Raw genomic sequence first — 18,539 nt, forward strand, 5'->3', positions numbered from 1 at the left:
TAAATCTTGCATGTCGGTATAATTTTATTTGGCATCTTTACTCCGGTTGGGTTCTAGTGCTGGTCTTCTCATAGTTATTAATTTTGGTTACTTACCCACTTTCACCCCTCTCCCTCAGGAAATTCTGTTACGCAAATTATGCAAATTCTATTGTTACAAAATAGCTGTCAACACGCGGTTGCTATGAAAATGTACTTATAAGGAGCGCGCAAAACCACTCCCTCATTCACAAACGGACACTGTCTTCCAGCGAAAGCCGTTGCCTTTCAAGAGAAGAATCTTTGCCCAAAATTTAAGCTTTAACTTATTCGACTGCTCGTTTTTACCAATCCTACATCAAGATGGTAAGTAGAGTTCTTCTTTTGCGGCTCTAGATAATCTAAATTAGTTCATGCCGAGAGAAAATGTCTTCCTTTCAAACTGATAGACAGGCTACGAACCTCTGACGCCCAGTAAAAATACTGGCAACATTTTTTTATTTAGAATACAGGGAAATCTACTGTGTGTTTAAAACGTGTACATTACGTGTAGTTTACACTAGAACTGAAGTGTTGCAAATTTAACACGTTTCTTTTCTTCCATCTTTGCTCGTAAGCGTGAGTGTATTTCTATCCACGTTGGCCAAGCCGGAGTTCAGATTGGAAACGCTTGTTGGGAGTTGTACTGCTTGGAGCACGGAATTCAGCCTGATGGCCAAATGCCGAGCGACAAAACTATCGGCGGAGGAGACGATTCCTTCAACACATTTTTCAGCGAGACCGGAGCGGGAAAACACGTTCCTCGCGCCGTGTTCGTTGATTTGGAACCAACCGTCGTCGGTAAGTCGACCAAAATGTCCGCGAGCGTCTTTGTGTCCGCTAACAAACAACAGAACAGCTTTTAGAATTCTTTGGTCTGGGACGTTATCGACAGATTGTGATTCTAGTCAGCAAAATTCTGAAAATTCAAGTTCATTCCGTTGTCATGACTCATAATTTCCTTTGTGCATCACGTTTCGGTTTGATTAATTATTAACTCGTTGGGATTTTTGGATTTTTCAAAGGTTTATAAAAATAAGGAGTTGTGTAGCAGGGAATTTTATAACATTAAATTTATTTCATTTCGGGGATAAAATTTTCTCGAGAGTTTAAGGTTTATCCTTGTTGTCAAGTGAGTTTTGGTGATAATAACATGCAAATCCAACAAGATGCATGACCTTAGCAACTACTCCCAACTACTGTAAACAATACGATAAACAGATCGGACAAAGTGTAATATGTCGATAAATGAATAACCTGGAGACCTTGCTTAAATTTGCCTTACATGATGTCATGTAAACAGCAACTTAATAAAACATTTGATTAACTTTGATTATGATCTAGTTTCATGGAAATCTGTAGTCCAAAGTTTTTGATTTTGTTTTGATCTTTGTAAATGTATATAAAAATTTGGATTGTGATGTGAGACCTATTCTTGGCAAAGTTCTCACAAAAGATTTTGTTTCAGATGAGGTCCGCACTGGCACCTACCGACAGCTGTTTCACCCAGAACAGTTGATAACCGGCAAAGAGGATGCTGCTAACAACTATGCTCGTGGTCACTACACGGTTGGGAAGGAAATGATTGATTTGGTTCTTGATAGGCTCCGAAAGTTGGTAAGCCACAGTCTGATGCTACATGAGGGTTTTGGTGTAGTCTTGATACCTGATCGCAACTGATTCTTTGATTTGTCATTTTTCTCAGGCTGACCAGTGCACTGGCCTGCAAGGTTTCCTCATCTTCCATTCCTTTGGTGGTGGTACTGGCTCTGGATTTACATCTCTCCTTATGGAGCGTCTGTCTGTTGACTATGGCAAGAAGTCTAAGCTGGAATTTGCCATCTACCCAGCACCACAGATTGCCACAGCTGTTGTCGAGCCTTACAACTCCATTCTGACCACTCACACCACCTTGGAACACTCTGACTGTGCCTTCATGGTGGACAATGAGGCCATCTATGACATCTGTCGTCGCAACTTGGACATTGAGAGGCCTACTTACACCAACCTTAACAGACTGATTGGTCAGATTGTGTCCTCCATCACTGCCTCACTCCGTTTTGATGGTGCTCTGAATGTTGACTTGACTGAGTTTCAGGTATTTATAATCAGCTTATAATTTTACAAATGAATTTGTTGACAGCTGCTTTCCATTATGTACTTTTGCTTAGGACACTTGTAAAGGCTAGAGCTGATTTTTTTTTTTTTTTCATTTATTGCTGCAGACCAACTTGGTACCCTACCCACGTATTCACTTCCCTCTGGCCACCTATGCACCAGTGATCTCAGCCGAGAAAGCTTACCACGAGCAGTTGAGTGTTGCTGAAATCACCAATGCCTGTTTTGAGCCAGCCAATCAGATGGTGAAATGTGACCCACGTCATGGTAAATACATGGCTTGCTGTTTGCTGTACCGTGGTGATGTAGTACCGAAGGATGTGAATGCAGCAATTGCGACAATCAAGACCAAAAGAACTATTCAGTTTGTGGACTGGTGCCCAACAGGCTTCAAGGTTGGTATTGATACTGTGAAGTAGCACAATCAAGCCTATTCACCCCATCTGTTCTCTTCCCCCCCCCCCCTCCCCCACTGTACTGTTCAGTGTTCAACTGTGATGAACAAGGACAACTGATACTATATGTCTTTGCGTTTTTCAGGTTGGAATCAACTACCAGCCTCCCACAGTTGTTCCTGGTGGTGACTTGGCCAAGGTTCAGCGTGCTGTGTGTATGTTGAGTAACACCACAGCTATTGCTGAGGCCTGGGCCCGTCTGGATCATAAGTTTGATCTGATGTACGCCAAGCGTGCGTTTGTCCACTGGTATGTGGGTGAGGGTATGGAGGAAGGAGAGTTCTCTGAGGCTCGTGAAGATTTGGCTGCACTGGAGAAGGATTACGAGGAAGTTGGTGTGGATTCTGTTGAGGCTGAGGGAGAAGAAGAAGGAGACGAGTACTAGACAAGTTGCTCCATTTTTGTCAGGAAAACTGTGTTTGGAAAATTGAGCATTAAAGATTTGTTTGAGTGCACTGAATGTGTGGTAGTATTTGTAACTAAAACGTTACGCCCTGCAAGAAAGTTTAAAAACCTTCAATACAATTTATTGGCTAGAACAAAAAAAAGACCACAAAATTGCGTTGACGGAAAGCCACTCTGTACCAGTCGGCTCCTTAGCCATTTGGATTATTTGATCGAATTTACCATAAATATTAAGAACTGATAAATTGAATTAGAATACCCAAAGCGATACAAAAACCTCAAAAAAGTACAATGCATCCTCGTTAGTGTCACTTTGAGAGAGTTGTCTTCGAAAATAAAAGCAGTGGCTTCTCGAGGAGCGATATTTTTTTCTGATAATCGGTTTAATTTCAGTGATATCAGGCTTTCTTTGTGCCAGTCCTTTCAACGACTTAGCCTTTTTGGGACAGCGAAATAATCGCCAGTTTCTTTGTGTTCTTGCTCCACATCGCGCGCACAGAAATGTAACGCGTGTGGCCCTTTCTGTGTTGCGTAACCCGCGAATACAGCCGCCTCTGATCGTTCCCGCTAATACGTGCGAAAAGCAAAGAGAAACGTCTGCGATTCGCGTTTCGAACGTAGAAGCGAGAGTGATGAGAGGCGACTGTATTCGCAGGCTATGTGCTGCCAGGCCCGAGTTCTAATTTTAGTCACTGGAAGTTCTCGTGGGAACAGCACAGCACCCCGGGGACAAGTTACTATTCCCTATGTCAGGTGACCTGACGTCACACGTGCAATATAAATAGGGTGCGTCGCCCGCGAGGTCTGATAACGCAGTAGCTGTCGGTTACAATTTGTCTCTGTTCGTTGGTTGCTTCACGAAGGAGGGGTCATTTAACTTTTCGGCGATTATTGCTTTTTGGCGTTGCTGTTAAAATCTACAACATCTCAAAATGGTAAGTTAAACCGTCGAATTCTATTAATTTTCGTGGTTATACCGCTGTAGAGAGCAGAGCTCTGCGTGTCTGACTCGCCGGGCAGGTGTTGCGGTGATTTTTTAAACTTTTGACTAGCTAACTTAAATGTTTCTTTAAGTTATTTGGCCAAATGAATAATCCTTAAAATGTGATGTATTTCAAACTTACAAAATTTCAGGTTTTCATGAGAGAATATGTAAAATATTTGCACTTATATTATATTGACCGGTTTCGCCGCTTTGTTAATTTTCTAACAGCGTGAGTGTATTTCTGTCCACGTTGGCCAAGCCGGAGTTCAGATTGGAAACGCTTGTTGGGAGTTGTATTGCTTGGAGCATGGAATTCAGCCTGATGGCCAAATGCCGAGCGACAAGACTATCGGCGGAGGAGACGATTCCTTCAACACATTTTTCAGTGAGACTGGAGCGGGAAAACACGTTCCTCGCGCCGTCTTCGTTGACTTAGAACCCACAGTTGTCGGTGAGTCAATCCGAAACGTGTTTTATTAATTGTTGTCCTACCATAATTCGCTGATAAAAATATTTGTTTAAATCATGGCGGTTGTTAAATGCATTTAAGAATACGACTAGAAGGAACAATATTGTTTTCCGGTGGGAATCTTTTCGCAACGTACTGCCCACCGCTATATTAGAAGCACACTGAATATCATAATCATAGCTTGCGAAACTTTCAGTTCACGTTTTTCAGTTGTGTTTTTGAGCGCCGTGAACAAAACACTGTTTCACCTAAGCGTCAAGAAAGAAATTTTGGACCCAGCTGGCTTCGAAAGATTTGCTATGCATGAGTTGACAATGCCAAGTTTCTCGTGTGATTTTTCAGTTCTCCTTTGGTCGATTGTATTAGCTAATACTGTGCCTTAAATATTGTAGGAAATGGCGAAATGCATGGTATGACGAGCGCATATAATTTTAGCTAATTTTATGGATAGTAATGGATTACGCCGTTGAACCCTTTCTCAAACCTTTCCCAAAAGCCTTTTAAACAACATTACAGATTTATAGTTTCATTTATGCAGGTACCATCCCTGGATTCACTCGAAACAAAGGTCGCCGGGTAGCGAGATAAATAAATAAAAAAAATTCCCAGACTGCGCTCTGCGGGACACTTACGTCGAAAATCAGAATTCTCGGCAAATAGGTCTTATCAAAAAGTCCACATTTGTAAATGTGGACGTGTTCTCCACAAGATTATGAAAGAAAAACTTCTTGCAAATTTTACAATCTGGAAGAAAATACTTCACCCCGGGTACTAGACGTTCAATGCAATTTTAATATTGCCACACCTGACTAACTAAAGGTACTTTCAATAACGTAGCTTAATTATAGATCAAATTCAATTTTTCAGTTGTCTAATTTTTCAGCTCATTGATCATAAATAATAATCCCTGATAATCCGCTTTTCTTCAAAGGCTGAGGTCGTAACGCGTTATCTCAGACTGGGCAATTTATCAACATTGTCGCTCCCAGAACTTTCTGAGTCTCTTTAGAGTCGACGAAGACTGGACCCGAGAAAATGAACTACTCGTTCTGAGGCCCCTCCGGCTAAGAAAATCTAACAGCTCTCAACAGCTCTGTGCACGTGAAGCTCGCCAGCTGGTAGTGGACTTTCTTCTCTGTGAATGGAGTCTGTCACCTACTAGTTACAACTGTAGAGAAATTGAAGCAGTTGTACCAAATAATTAATGAATGCTTTTCTTGCTGTTCACGCAGATGAGGTCCGCACTGGTACCTACCGACAGCTGTTTCACCCAGAACAATTGATAACCGGCAAAGAGGATGCCGCTAACAACTATGCTCGTGGGCACTACACTGTTGGGAAGGAGTTGATTGACATGTGTCTTGATAGGATCAGAAAATTGGTAAGCCATGAAGTAGTTAGTATTAAAAGCTTCATATCTTGTATGGCTTTGTTATTTTTTATCTGATTGTCTAATGCTTTTCTTTGCACAGGCTGACCAGTGCACAGGCTTGCAAGGCTTTCTCGTGTTCCATTCCTTTGGTGGTGGTACTGGCTCTGGATTTACATCTCTGCTCTTGGAGCGTCTGTCTGTCGACTATGGCAAGAAATCCAAGCTTGAATTTTCCATCTACCCAGCCCCACAGATTGCTACAGCTGTTGTCGAGCCTTACAACTCCATTCTGACCACTCACACCACCTTGGAACACTCTGACTGTGCCTTCATGGTGGACAATGAGGCCATTTATGACATCTGCCGTCGCAACCTGGACATTGAGAGACCCACTTACACCAACCTGAACAGACTGATTGGTCAGATTGTGTCCTCCATCACTGCCTCACTCCGTTTTGATGGTGCTCTGAATGTTGACTTGACTGAGTTTCAGGTATTTACTGATATCTTATAACGATGTGGTTGATTTGTGACTTTCCTTTCGGTCGTTTGTCAATTACGCACTGTTTCGAATTGTAACTAAAATGAGGAAACGATACGTCGTGAATTTAAGGTTGTCACGATTTTCATATGTTTTATTGCTGCAGACCAACTTGGTACCCTACCCACGTATTCACTTCCCTCTGGCCACCTATGCTCCTGTTATCTCTGCCGAGAAAGCTTACCACGAACAGTTGAGTGTTGCTGAAATCACCAATGCCTGCTTTGAGCCAGCCAATCAGATGGTGAAATGTGACCCACGTCACGGCAAATACATGGCTTGCTGTCTGCTGTTCCGAGGTGATGTAGTACCAAAGGATGTGAATGCAGCAATTGCGACAATCAAGACCAAGAGAACCATTCAGTTTGTGGACTGGTGCCCTACTGGCTTCAAGGTTGGTATTAAAACTGCGTGAAACGCAATCAATTCTTTTAATCTCTCCCTCCCCCCATTCTTTTAACCTTTCCTTCGACAACAGTTTATTGTACCGTTATTCAATGCTTAACTGTGTTGAGCGAGTTATACTGATGACAAATGTACAACAACGTTTTTCAGGTTGGCATCAACTACCAGCCTCCCACAGTTGTTCCTGGCGGTGATCTGGCCAAGGTTCAGCGCGCTGTGTGTATGTTGAGTAACACCACAGCTATTGCTGAGGCCTGGGCCCGTCTGGATCACAAGTTTGATCTGATGTACGCCAAGCGTGCGTTTGTCCACTGGTATGTGGGTGAGGGTATGGAGGAAGGAGAGTTCTCAGAGGCTCGTGAAGATTTGGCTGCACTGGAGAAGGATTACGAGGAAGTTGGCGTGGATTCTGCTGACGCAGAAGGCGAAGAAGAAGAAGGAGACGAGTATTAGAGACGCAGTTACCATCACCGGAATCAACTAAAACGAGTGTCCAAAAATTGATCATTAAAGATTTGTTTCATGATACTGGATACGTTGTGGTTTATTTTGTAGTGTAATAAATTGCAGTATCATATAAGTTAGGATAGTTATGCGACGTGCTGACTGTGTGATTCAAAGGGAAAAAGGTAAAGAATTCGCAGCGCAAAGCATTCTTAAATAAAAGGAAAAGGCTCTTTTGTATCGAAAATCTGGAAACTATTGAAATGAATTTTGTTTCTCGGCTTGGAAATTTGAGGATAACAGTTTCTCGCCCATCCGGCCTCTCACTGTCACTGAGTTTGTAAAGGTAACATACGGTGAGCTACAGTATGCGGGGCCGTAGCAGGACTATTTACATAGACGAGGCAAAAGTTTTGAATGTCAAAGGCACGAGCCATTAGCGGGGCCGGAAAGAAAATTTTTAAATGTAGAAGCTCAGGGACACTGTTTTTAGCATTTTTCACGAGGTATTTCTTCAGAAAAGCAATCAGGTGCCATTTGGGAATTATTTTCCCACCTGAACGTATTTGTTTAAAAAAGATTGCTTAAAAACTAGACGAGGCAAGTGCCTCGTCTTGCCTCTTGCTTGTTACGGCCCTGGTATGCAGCCTAAAACGCTTATATAATAATTTTTTTTTTGAAAATTTATAACAAGATATGGTAAAGATTTGATGTTGCAAGTAAACTTTTTTCACAAATCCTTTTATACAGGTCATACAGCCAAGTTGAGCCAGATTGCATGGGAATGTTTAAGCACCGGCTAGTCTTGCGGATATTTGTCTGACGTGCATTTGCATTTCTTTCACACTCGGACAAAACGTCCTGGCCGTTGTGTCATATTGCTCTGCCTTATCGTACCCAAATTCATCTTGTCTACCCGTCCTGAGGCTCTCCCAGGGGTTTCAAGGGACAAGGGAACATAGCTGTTTCCTTTTTGGGAACATAGGAACAAAAGGAAAATAGAACTGGGAACTCGGGAACAAGAGCGTATTTTAGGGAACAGGGAGCACCAAAATCGAAGTAATACTTAAAGAGAAGACGGGGGCACTAGGAATATTTTGTTTGGAACATGGGAACATATGGACCTTGCCCCCCCCCCCCCCGCTCCCGGAGACCCCTCGAGCTCCATCCTAAATTCCTGCTGAAGTGAGGTTTCCCTTACTTTAAGTTGATCATACACTGACTCTGCTATGGACTTAGCCAGTGAGCCAGCCATGGACACGTCTTAGTCAAACCAAAAACAGTTTGGATGCAGGGGACCACGCAACGAAGAAAAAACTGCTTGGCTTGTCTGCTGCCAGATCCCGTTCAAGAACTGCTCGTACCAGACGCCACTTTAAGTGCTAACAGAAACCTATTATGGGTTTCTGGTGCTAACCGAAACCAGATTACAGGGGCACCCAACGGAATATTTCGTTAAAATATCTGTTCTGAAGACGATTTGAGATGTAGAATTTTCGGAACATTCATTGTAAATTTTTTTGCTTGCCTGCCTTTCCTAGGATTTTCGAATATCTAAAAAATGGTATAACTGTTCATTTTTAACGGATTTTTTACTCTAAAAAGGTCACCTAGAATTTTCGGGAGCCTTTCTCTGGCTGGAATTTGTGAAAAGGTAAGTTTTGATCCCTGTAACTTTCGGATCACTAGACTTTCAGCTAGGAAATCCGAACAGATAAAAAAAATTTAGGGGATAAAAATATGCTTATATCTACCGTTTAAATACTAAAATACGTTCAACGGTGCTATCTTTAAGTGGTTTTGAACTATATTCTCGATGGGTGCCCCTGAGATTACCGGTAATTGCAAGGCTGGTACAACGGCAGGAGGGCAAGATTTATTGGCCAATATTTCAACTAGCAGAGCTAGTCTTTTTCAGGGCCAGTACTACAATCCTTATGTAGTACTGGCCCTGAAGAAGACTAGCTCTGCTAGTTGAAATATTGGCCAACAAGAACATTGAGAAGCTTGAGAAGCTTAAAATCGGGCGCTTTGCCTTGAAAGGCAGGGTTCAGTACAGCTGAAACCACGAAGCAGTTACTTAAGTAGCACTCAGTCTGACTGTGTTTGTGTAAGTCACAGGGCTTGCATGAGCTGTATTAGTGTGCATAATATAATATCTAGAACGTTGTCGAGATTGCATTATTACTTAATGACATGATGGTTTCAATTTATAAATGTATCTCACACAATACTGTAAGGTGCGGTTTCACCTGAAGGTCGTGTGCTTTTCGGTATTTTCCAGGCATTGCACTTTGATGGGACAGTACTACAACTGTTTACCGGGGAACTACTATTGTCAAGAAAATGATCACAACTTGTTGATGAATGATTGAACATTTGTTTCATACCATTACTGTAATAGCAATTGATGAAGGCTTTTAGTCCTGAACCAAAGTATAAGGACTGGGAAATACTGAAACCCATTATCAGCCACCTTAAACGGAAATATCTTGTTGGTGTTTCAAGGAATCCAAGGAAACTTCACTCATCCCATGTATCTATGTATTGCGGTATTTTGTAATTTTTTGAGTGATTTTTGGGGATGTTTGGCAGGTGATAGTTTTTTTTAAAAGAATTAGTAAAATTTAGACAACTAAGAAATATTGAAAATTTAATGTGAATTTAACATTGGAATTTGAAGTTAGAAATTGGCAGACGGACACCAAACAGTCCCGTGACATCCTGGAGTGTTTTTGCATGGGGGTCAACTGTGTGATGATGTTTCCATTTTTTCTTCAATCCCCACTGATAAAGAACTGTTGTTGGTGTTATGTTGGTGTTATCACATGTCAAGCCTTTAACAAGGTATGAAAGAACACAAGGATTTAAATTATTCTGGTGCTCAATTTTTGCGTAACTAAAATTAATGTTACTCAAATTCCTGATGGATTCTGTCTTAAACTGTTACGAGCTTAGTATTTCCAAATTATTGCATGTCAATGTAAGGCAAGACAAGACATGCCTTGGTTCTTATGTAATTCTCTTAAAAACACATAAGATATTGACTATAATTTTGTCTGTGCTATGGCAATTCACAGTGGGGTGGTCTTGATGTGTCTTTAACTTGTAGACTGGACTGGACTAATAAAACGCGGACTAGTAAAACGCGGACTTGTAAAACGCCTCTAGACACTTCGAATTCCTTGGCCACAATCATCTTACGGCTCTCTTCAATACATAATGTCTCAAAAAAACAGTAACCTCAGAAAGAAGTCAGAAGCAAATAAGGTCGAAAGACCGAATTTGAACATATAACGGCAAATGTTCTAATGTCACGAACGTAGGAGTCGTGTAGGCCCGTCACCTTTATTTACGATTGACTGTTGATTTCTGGACGGGCCCCGTTCTACCTCGTGCGAGCAATACAAACGACTGCACTCAACAGACGTCAAGTAGTGGAAAGAAAGAAACATATGCACACAACTCATAGCATCAATCCCGTTGTTTTAGTAGGGGTTTGCAGAACGAACATGTGCTATACTGCAAAAACATCTCCACGCTAAAACAGACCATAGAGTGCTCAAAAAAGCTAGAAATATGCCGTCGAAGAAACACACAAGAGCTTCAAACACAAATTGTTTCGCTCGCTAAACCGTTTAGTTTTATCCGATTTACAAGCGCTTGTTTTACAAGTCCGCGTTCTACAAGTCCGTGCTTAACAAGCCCTCGTTTTACAAGTCCGCGTTTTACAAGTCCGCGTTTTACTAGTCCTCGTTTTACAAGTCCGCGTTTTACCTGAGTCCGCGTTTTACTAGTCCGCGTTTTACAAGTCCGCGTTTTACTAGTCCGCGTTTTACAAGTCCGCGTTTTACTAGTCCGCGTTTTACTAGTCCAGTCCAGTCCTCAAAATACAGTATGCCAAAACTCCCCGCCCTCTAAAGATAAGTCCTTGACGGTTCTTGTCGTTTTTCGGTGCCTATTCATCTTCGGCATCTTTCTCATCCACCTCTCGTTCTGTCCTGTGTCTGTCATCACACGAAAGAAAAGCTGATTCTCAACAAATCTGCCACAAAAGGAAATTGACAAAAACAATATGAAAACCATATATCGAAAGTTTCTTATTCTAAAATTTTATCGTACGTCTTAATTCAGAGCTACAAAGAAGTTCCTCCTTTTGAGTTATTGATACTGTTCTTACAGTACCTCTTTCCACTAGCGAAATTTTACAAAATTCCTTCGCGGCGAAAAGGTAGCGCGAATCCAGAACAGACTCCAATCGAGAGTGGGTTAATTCTAGATTACTATTAATTAAGAGTGTGCCCGTGAGAGAACAGGGCAGAACCATGCAACAGGTGATACAGCTCATATCACCGATTTCGCCCAAACTTAGCACAAATGTTGGGTATGGTGAGCTATTTACTGTGGCAAAACATCAACTCAAAATATTTTATTCCCTTCAAGTTATGGCACCTTTTGCAAAAATGGCCATTTTTCACTAATTTATGCATATTTAATTAGCTGACTTTGATTGACCAGTTCCACAAGAAAAAAAGACTTCTGAAAATAAAATTCACTGCACTATATTCTGTGGTTATTAGGCTTTAAGTACAATAATTCACTTTAACCGTCAAATTTGATTTCTTCTCCTCAAACGGTCTTTTGGAAGGTACACATTTCGTACTGTTGGAAATAGCCTTTAACTAGTGCCCAATATCTCCCATGAGCAACAACTTATATACATTATTCTTACATGGGTAATGAAGTCCATTATTAAACTTTACAAAAATGCAACAAAATGTCTGGGGACTACAATATTTTATTAGTATTGAGGAACTAAACACACGTGACTTAACGATTTCTTGCTATTTCATCAAAATTCACCGAAACACAGAAGCCATTTATTTGCCTCAATTTGGCATAAAATCGGTACGAAATAGCTAATCAAGCATTAATCTATAGATAACAATCAAAATATTGGCGAAGAAAAGGCAGTTAGGGCATTTTTCGGAGCGTTTTCAGAGCCATATAATTCGGCAATGTTGTGATACAGCAAATGTAAAAACAGCAGCGAAAGATTTTCTTTACAAGCTCGCTCAATTCAACATTTAGGCACATCAGAGTAAAGAAACAAGAAAGTAATACTACATACATGCCACTTATCGACACACAGATGCTTTCTTTTGAAGAATTTGTTCTTCCTCGCTGCACTTCGATCCTTCGATCGATCTCAATTGACATGTACTGTTGCTTTGAGGCGCGATGAACTTAGCCAATACATCGTGGTTCATCCTTCGTGAAAGGTGTAAGCAGGTTGTCAATAAAGTCATTCAAAGAGCTGTTCAAAGTTTACGGAAGGACACTTGTCTCAGCCAGTTTGCATGAAATAAATTTAACTGGAAAATAAACAGCCGCCATGTTGAATTTCTACCTTTGAGCCTGCCGTTTCAGTCAGCGGTACGGCTGTTCACTGGGCATCACGCGTCCATCACGCGTGACCACACCACACGCGCGATCATTTGCTTTTCCTCCCCGAGTGTTCGTTGGATGCGTTTGTGATGAAAATGAGAATATTTTCAAATTGTCGTAGGGAAAACAATTTCCTCCGCTACAGCTTGACGTGTTTACCGCAATGTGATGCTGAACGAACTCTAGGGTGCTTACCATTTGTTGGAGAGAACCGGTTGGAATGACCACTGAAAAATGGAAAGGCTTCTTTCCAAAATTTGCAAACTAACCGAAATAGATGTCGCTTACCATTTGTAGCTCAGTTTCCTGTTATTTCTTTCCGTTGATGGGAGACCTGATGCATGGGAAACTAGAACTGGGAAACCTTACAAATGGTAAGAAAATTTCTGACGTTCCGTCAATCTCCGAAGAGATTTTCCAGAAAAAATACTGTTCCATTTGACTTTCACCGAGACAGAGTTCTTGATTTTTCTGTTCAACGGTCGGCTAGCCTGCGTGGCAGGCGTCGTTAGTTTCTAGCGCGCGCATGGGAGAAACGCGAAAGGCGCGAGAGCGCCACGCGAGGAAAAAATCGAGAAGACGGCGTCTCCTCGATTTTTACCTCGCGTGGCCTTCTCGCGATCGCGCACTCTTTTACGCGCGCTAAAAACTACACAGACGCCTGCTACGCAGGCTAACGGTCGGCATGCACGGCAACCAAATCAAAATAATTGTTTATGTTCCAAAATGACGCTAAATGGCGGTATAAAACTGCTCCGACGTCTCGGCAATACTGCCTTTTTGGGGGTGGCACCCTGAAGAAGGCAGTATTGCCGAAACGTCGGAGCAGTTTTATACCGCCATTTAGCGTCATTTTGGAACATAAACAATTATTTTTAGCATAAAAGACGCTACACAGTTAAATAGATCAAAATTTCAACGTCTCCCAGTTACTTTCCAGACATTTGTATTTTTTTATTGCTTGTTCAAATTCCCCTCCCCTGGCGGGAATAGTGATTAATACCGCGCATAACGATTACATTTTTTGACCAAATTCCCCTACCCCGGGGCATAAATGGGAAAAAATGAATAACTCAGCAAAATTGGAGAATAACGTTTACCACGGGATAAATCACTATACGGTGGATAGCGAGGTAGGTTTTGTAATCGTTTCTTGCGCAAGTGCTTTAGTTGGGGGAGCGTCTGTGCTGAACTGAACAAAGAATTCACGTACGAAATGCCTTTAGGGACGCAGTCTATATGGCGCAGCAAATATATACATTTATTACACGACTAAGGCGGTCCGAGGGCCAATAACTAAATCAGCCAATCAGATTACTTTATTTCCGGTCCCGCGAGGGCCGATATTTTCCAAGTATCGGACCGGGTTTTGTCCCAGATGATCCCGCACTAATTCCCGCGCGATTTAGCGCAAGATTTTTTGCAAGATTTTTTTTTTGTAAAAATTTTTCGGAGTTTTTATTGCTTTGAAAATGAAATGACCTTCAACACAGAAATAATTTTAACTCCTTTGGCGCGCGTAAAAGTTTTGCCGCATATTGTTTTCCACGACATCTACCGGGTAGCAATTCTTAATACACAAAGTTTCCAGTCGTGAAATAAATCTCTTATTAACCACGCGCGAGGGCCGTACTGGGCGAATATTGGCCCGAGGTCTTAACAGTACGGATCGAGCGCAGCGAGGTCCGTACAAAAAAGACCGAGGGCCAATATTCGCCCAGTACGGTCCCGAGCAAGCTTGGAGAAGGCTACCTGTGCTGGTTGAAACATTAGCTAATAAGTTTTGTCGTCTTGCGTAGTCCTAGTCTTACAATAAATTTGTTTAGTTTTAATGCGGGGTTTAAGCTCTCTACAAAAGTCTGCATCCGCGTCTTTGTAACTCACATAGCCACTTAAATTGAGTCGGTGATGAAGAAAATTATCATTTGAAGCCGCAATTCGTCACTTGCAATGTGGGCATTCAGGAGGAAAAATTTGTCCCCATAAAAGCCCTTTTCTAAAACAAATTAATAAAACTGCAGTAATGACGTTTATCGGTAAATGGACAGATGGAGAACTTTGTGGGATCCCGAAAAAGGGAGTGGGTACAAATTCAGTATCCTAGCTGCCAAAGTGTAATATAATATAGACGATTTGAACAGAAGGAATAGATGTACACAGGCCAGGCTGACAACCTGACCGCCATTTCTTCGAATGTCCATATTCACCCCCTCCCCCACCTCCCAAAAAAGACAGAAACAACAACAAAAAAAAAAACAATAAACATACTAGTTTTAACCTGATATAAGATGGAAAAACTTGCTCTGATTATTTAATGGTTTCCGACATTTCAGAGCTCAATTTCAGAGCATCAAAACCGATTGCATCGCATACATTACACTGCATCCAGTGTATTTCTCTTCAACTATTTATCAAAAAAATTCGGATCAATTTAGGTTTCTGGGAAACTTCTCACCTACCCCTCCCCAAACCTAACATTTTGCCCAAAGCGATAAGTAAGGGTTAATGTTAGGTTTGGGGAGGGGTAGGTGAGCAGTTTCCCAGAAACCTAAATTGATCCAAAAATTCAATGGAGAAGTTGAAAAAATTCTCACTTTTACAAGAAACGCACACTACTTATAAGGCTAAGATCAAGCCCCGGTTGTTCAGAGGGTAGATAACACCATCCGCTACTTATTCCGACGAAAACAAACATTTGCGAAGGAAAAGCAAATGAACACGCGTGTGTATAGCTGTGTATAGCTGTGTTGGGCTATGTATAGGCGTGTATAGCTGTGCAGGGCTAGGCTATGTATCCCCTCTATGAACATCCCTATATAGGATTTAGTCAAACAACTATATGATGACTACACTACGTACTTGCCCAAGTGTACGGCTTTACCGCTGACTGAAACGGCAGGCTCAAAGGTACAAATACAACATGGCGGCTGTTTATTTTCCAGTTAAATTTATTTCATTCAAACTGGCTGAGATAAGTGCCCTTACGTGAACTTTAAACAGCTCTTTGAATGACTTTATTGACAACCTGTTTACACCTTTCACGAAGAATGAACCACGATGTATTGGCTAAGTTCATCGCGCCTCAAAGCAACAGTACATGTCAATTGAGATCGATCGAAGGATCGAAGTGCAGCGAGGAAGAACAAATTCTTCAAAAGAAAGCATCTGTGTGTCGATAAGTGGCATGTATGTAGTATTACTTTCTTGTTTCTTAACTTTGATGTGCCTAAATGTTGAATTGAGCGAGCTTTTGAAGAAAATCTTTCGCTGCTATTTTTACATTTACTATCACAACATTGCCGAATTATATGGCTCTGAAAACGCTCCGAAAAATGCCCTAACTGCCTTTTCTTCGCCAATATTTTGATTGTTATCTATAGATTAATGCTTGATTAGCTATTTCGTACCGATTTTATGCCAAATTGAGGCAAATAAATGGCTTCTGTGTTTCGGTGAATTTTGATGGTGCAAGATCAAAAGTTTTTATTAGTAAACATCTATGCTCCAAACAAAACGAGTGAGCAAACTCACTTTTTCGACAAAATCAAGGAGGAATTGGATAACATTGATATAGATGACGACTGTAGAATAATCATTGGGGGAGATTTTAATGTTATTTTAGACCCCAACCTTGATGGTTGTGGGGGCAAACCAAAATTAAAGGAATCAGCTAAGCAGATTGAGAATATTTGCTTACTGTACGATCTAGTAGACATTTGGCGACTTAGGAACCCAGGAATAAGACGTTTTACTTGGACACAGAAAACTCCTGTGATCCAAAGGAGGCTTGATTTTTGGTTAACCGATAATGCCTTGCAGGAGGAGATCGATCAGGTGAGCATTATTCCTTCCATAAAGTCTGATCACTCAGCCATTCTGTTGTCAGTTAATGGAATAGAAGAAAAATCACACGGTCCTTCCTTCTGGAAGTTCAATGCAAGTTTATTAGATGACAATGACTATGTAGCTCTAATAAACGATAGATACCAGGTTTGGGTTGACGAATTTAGGGATATACAAGATCCCAGATTGCTTTGGGATCTCATTAAATTCAAAATTAGACAGGAGACAATTTCATACAGTAAACGCAAAGCGAGGGAAAGGAAGGCGAAATTGACATCTCTAGAGGAAAAATTGACAATCCTTCAAGAGCTTTGTGACCAGGATCCATCTACGGATAATCTGAATAGGCTAGAGATTTTGAAAACCGAGTATGACCTTCAATATGAATACATTGCACAAGGCGCTATAATCCGTTCAAGGGCAAGATGGTACGAGCAAGGAGAGAAAAGCAACAAGTATTTTTTGAACTTGGAGAGCTCTAGGGGTAAAAAGAGCACAATCCGAAAGATTCTTAAGGAGGATCAATCTCTGACAACGAATCCCAAAGAAATAATGGCCGAACTTAAAAGTTTCTACTCAAATCTTTACCAAGTGAACTCTACTGGAGAAAGTGAAGCCTCATTAGACGCATTTCTTAACAGCGTATCCTTACCCACACTGTCTGAAATACAGAAAGAGAAGTGTGAGGTAGAATTGACTATCGGTGAATGTTTCAACATCTTGAATGGTTTTCAAAAGAACAAAACACCTGGTAACGACGGCCTTACAACGGAATTTTACTTAGCCTTTTGGCCTATTCTTGGAAAACATTTGGTAGCTTGTCTCAATTATGCACATAATCACGGAGAGTTATCTAACTCTCAGAAACAAGCGGTGATCACTTTATTAGAAAAGAAAGGAAAAGATAAAAGGCTGATCAAAAATTGGAGACCGATTTCCTTAATTAATGTGGACACCAAAATAGCCTCCAAAGCGCTAGCTAAACGATTAGAGAATATACTTCCTGACTTGATTCATTACAACCAAAACGCTTATGTGAAAGGAAGATCAATATTTGACGCCGTCAGGACCATTGATGATGTATTAGAATATACAAAATGTAGTGATCAGTCGGGTATCCTTGTAACAATTGATTTTGAGAAAGCGTTCGATTCTTTGGACCATAGATTCTTATTGAAGGTCCTTCGCACATTCAATTTCGGACCATCTTTTATTCAGTGGATTCGCACCTTTTACTCAAACGTGTCTAGTTGCGTAATAAATAATGGATTTGCGACAAGTTACTTTAATGTTGACCGTGGTGTGAGACAAGGGGATCCGTTATCCCCTCTCTTGTTCATTCTTAGTTTAGAAGTTCTAGCTTGCAGTATTCGACAAAATGACAAGATTCAAGGGATCAAAATTGAGGATGAAGTTGTGAAAATCTCTCTTTTCGCGGATGACATGACATGTTTTTTGAGGAATAAGTCTTCGTATGAGAACCTGATTGTTAATTTAGATCTGTTTTCGAGATTCTCAGGTTTAAAATTAAATGAGGAAAAAACAGAATTTTTTTGCTTAGGGGTCCAAAATTTGTCTAAATCACCTTCCTATGAATTTAAACGCTCAATTAAGATTTTAGGCGTACACTTTGATTATGATCAACTTTCTAGGAAAAAGGATAATTTCGAGGCAATTATAAAGTCTATTAAAAAAACATTAGGCATGTGGAAATGGAGGGGACTCACACTTATAGGAAAGATACAAATCGTTAAATCTTTTGCTATTCCGAAATTTATGTCGAAAGCGTCGCTTATTCATGTCTCTAAAGATCTCATACAGGCAGTCAATAAAGAACTTTACAGCTTTATTTGGAAAGGAAAGGATAAGGTTAAACGGTTAGCTTTGATTAATTGCATTGAAAATGGAGGGCTTAAGATGCTGGATATAGAATCTATGGTTCTAGCGCAAAGAATAATGTGCGTGAAGAAGTATATTGAGGACTATGTTAGTCCCTGGAAGATCTTCTTAAACCACTATTTGAAAAAACTAGGCGGA

The 18,539-nt window shown here is 40.9% G+C and overlaps 2 protein-coding genes across 2 annotated transcripts; both read left to right on the forward strand.

Annotated features, from left to right (window-relative positions):
* The first annotated feature begins 183 nt into the window (after nucleotides 1-183).
* Nucleotides 184-3,045, forward strand: LOC144646581 (tubulin alpha-1A chain-like). The gene is made up of 6 exons (XM_078506216.1): nucleotides 184-344; nucleotides 596-818; nucleotides 1,486-1,634; nucleotides 1,723-2,115; nucleotides 2,243-2,530; nucleotides 2,676-3,045. Exons 1-6 carry the CDS (start codon nucleotides 342-344, stop codon nucleotides 2,973-2,975), a joined length of 1,356 nt encoding a protein of 451 aa, XP_078362342.1. The 5' UTR covers nucleotides 184-341; the 3' UTR covers nucleotides 2,976-3,045.
* Nucleotides 3,046-3,769: 724 nt separating this feature from the next.
* On the forward strand, nucleotides 3,770-7,300 carry LOC144646580 (tubulin alpha-1 chain-like). Its single transcript, XM_078506215.1, has 6 exons — nucleotides 3,770-3,930; nucleotides 4,209-4,431; nucleotides 5,682-5,830; nucleotides 5,922-6,314; nucleotides 6,469-6,756; nucleotides 6,918-7,300. Exons 1-6 carry the CDS (start codon nucleotides 3,928-3,930, stop codon nucleotides 7,218-7,220), a joined length of 1,359 nt encoding a protein of 452 aa, XP_078362341.1. The 5' UTR covers nucleotides 3,770-3,927; the 3' UTR covers nucleotides 7,221-7,300.
* The last annotated feature ends 11,239 nt before the right edge of the window (nucleotides 7,301-18,539 follow it).

This window comes from Oculina patagonica, chromosome 3 (genome assembly GCF_052425735.1).
Source record: "Oculina patagonica isolate OP01 chromosome 3, crgOcupat, whole genome shotgun sequence".
In the NCBI taxonomy this organism is placed as follows: domain Eukaryota; kingdom Metazoa; phylum Cnidaria; class Anthozoa; order Scleractinia; family Oculinidae; genus Oculina; species Oculina patagonica.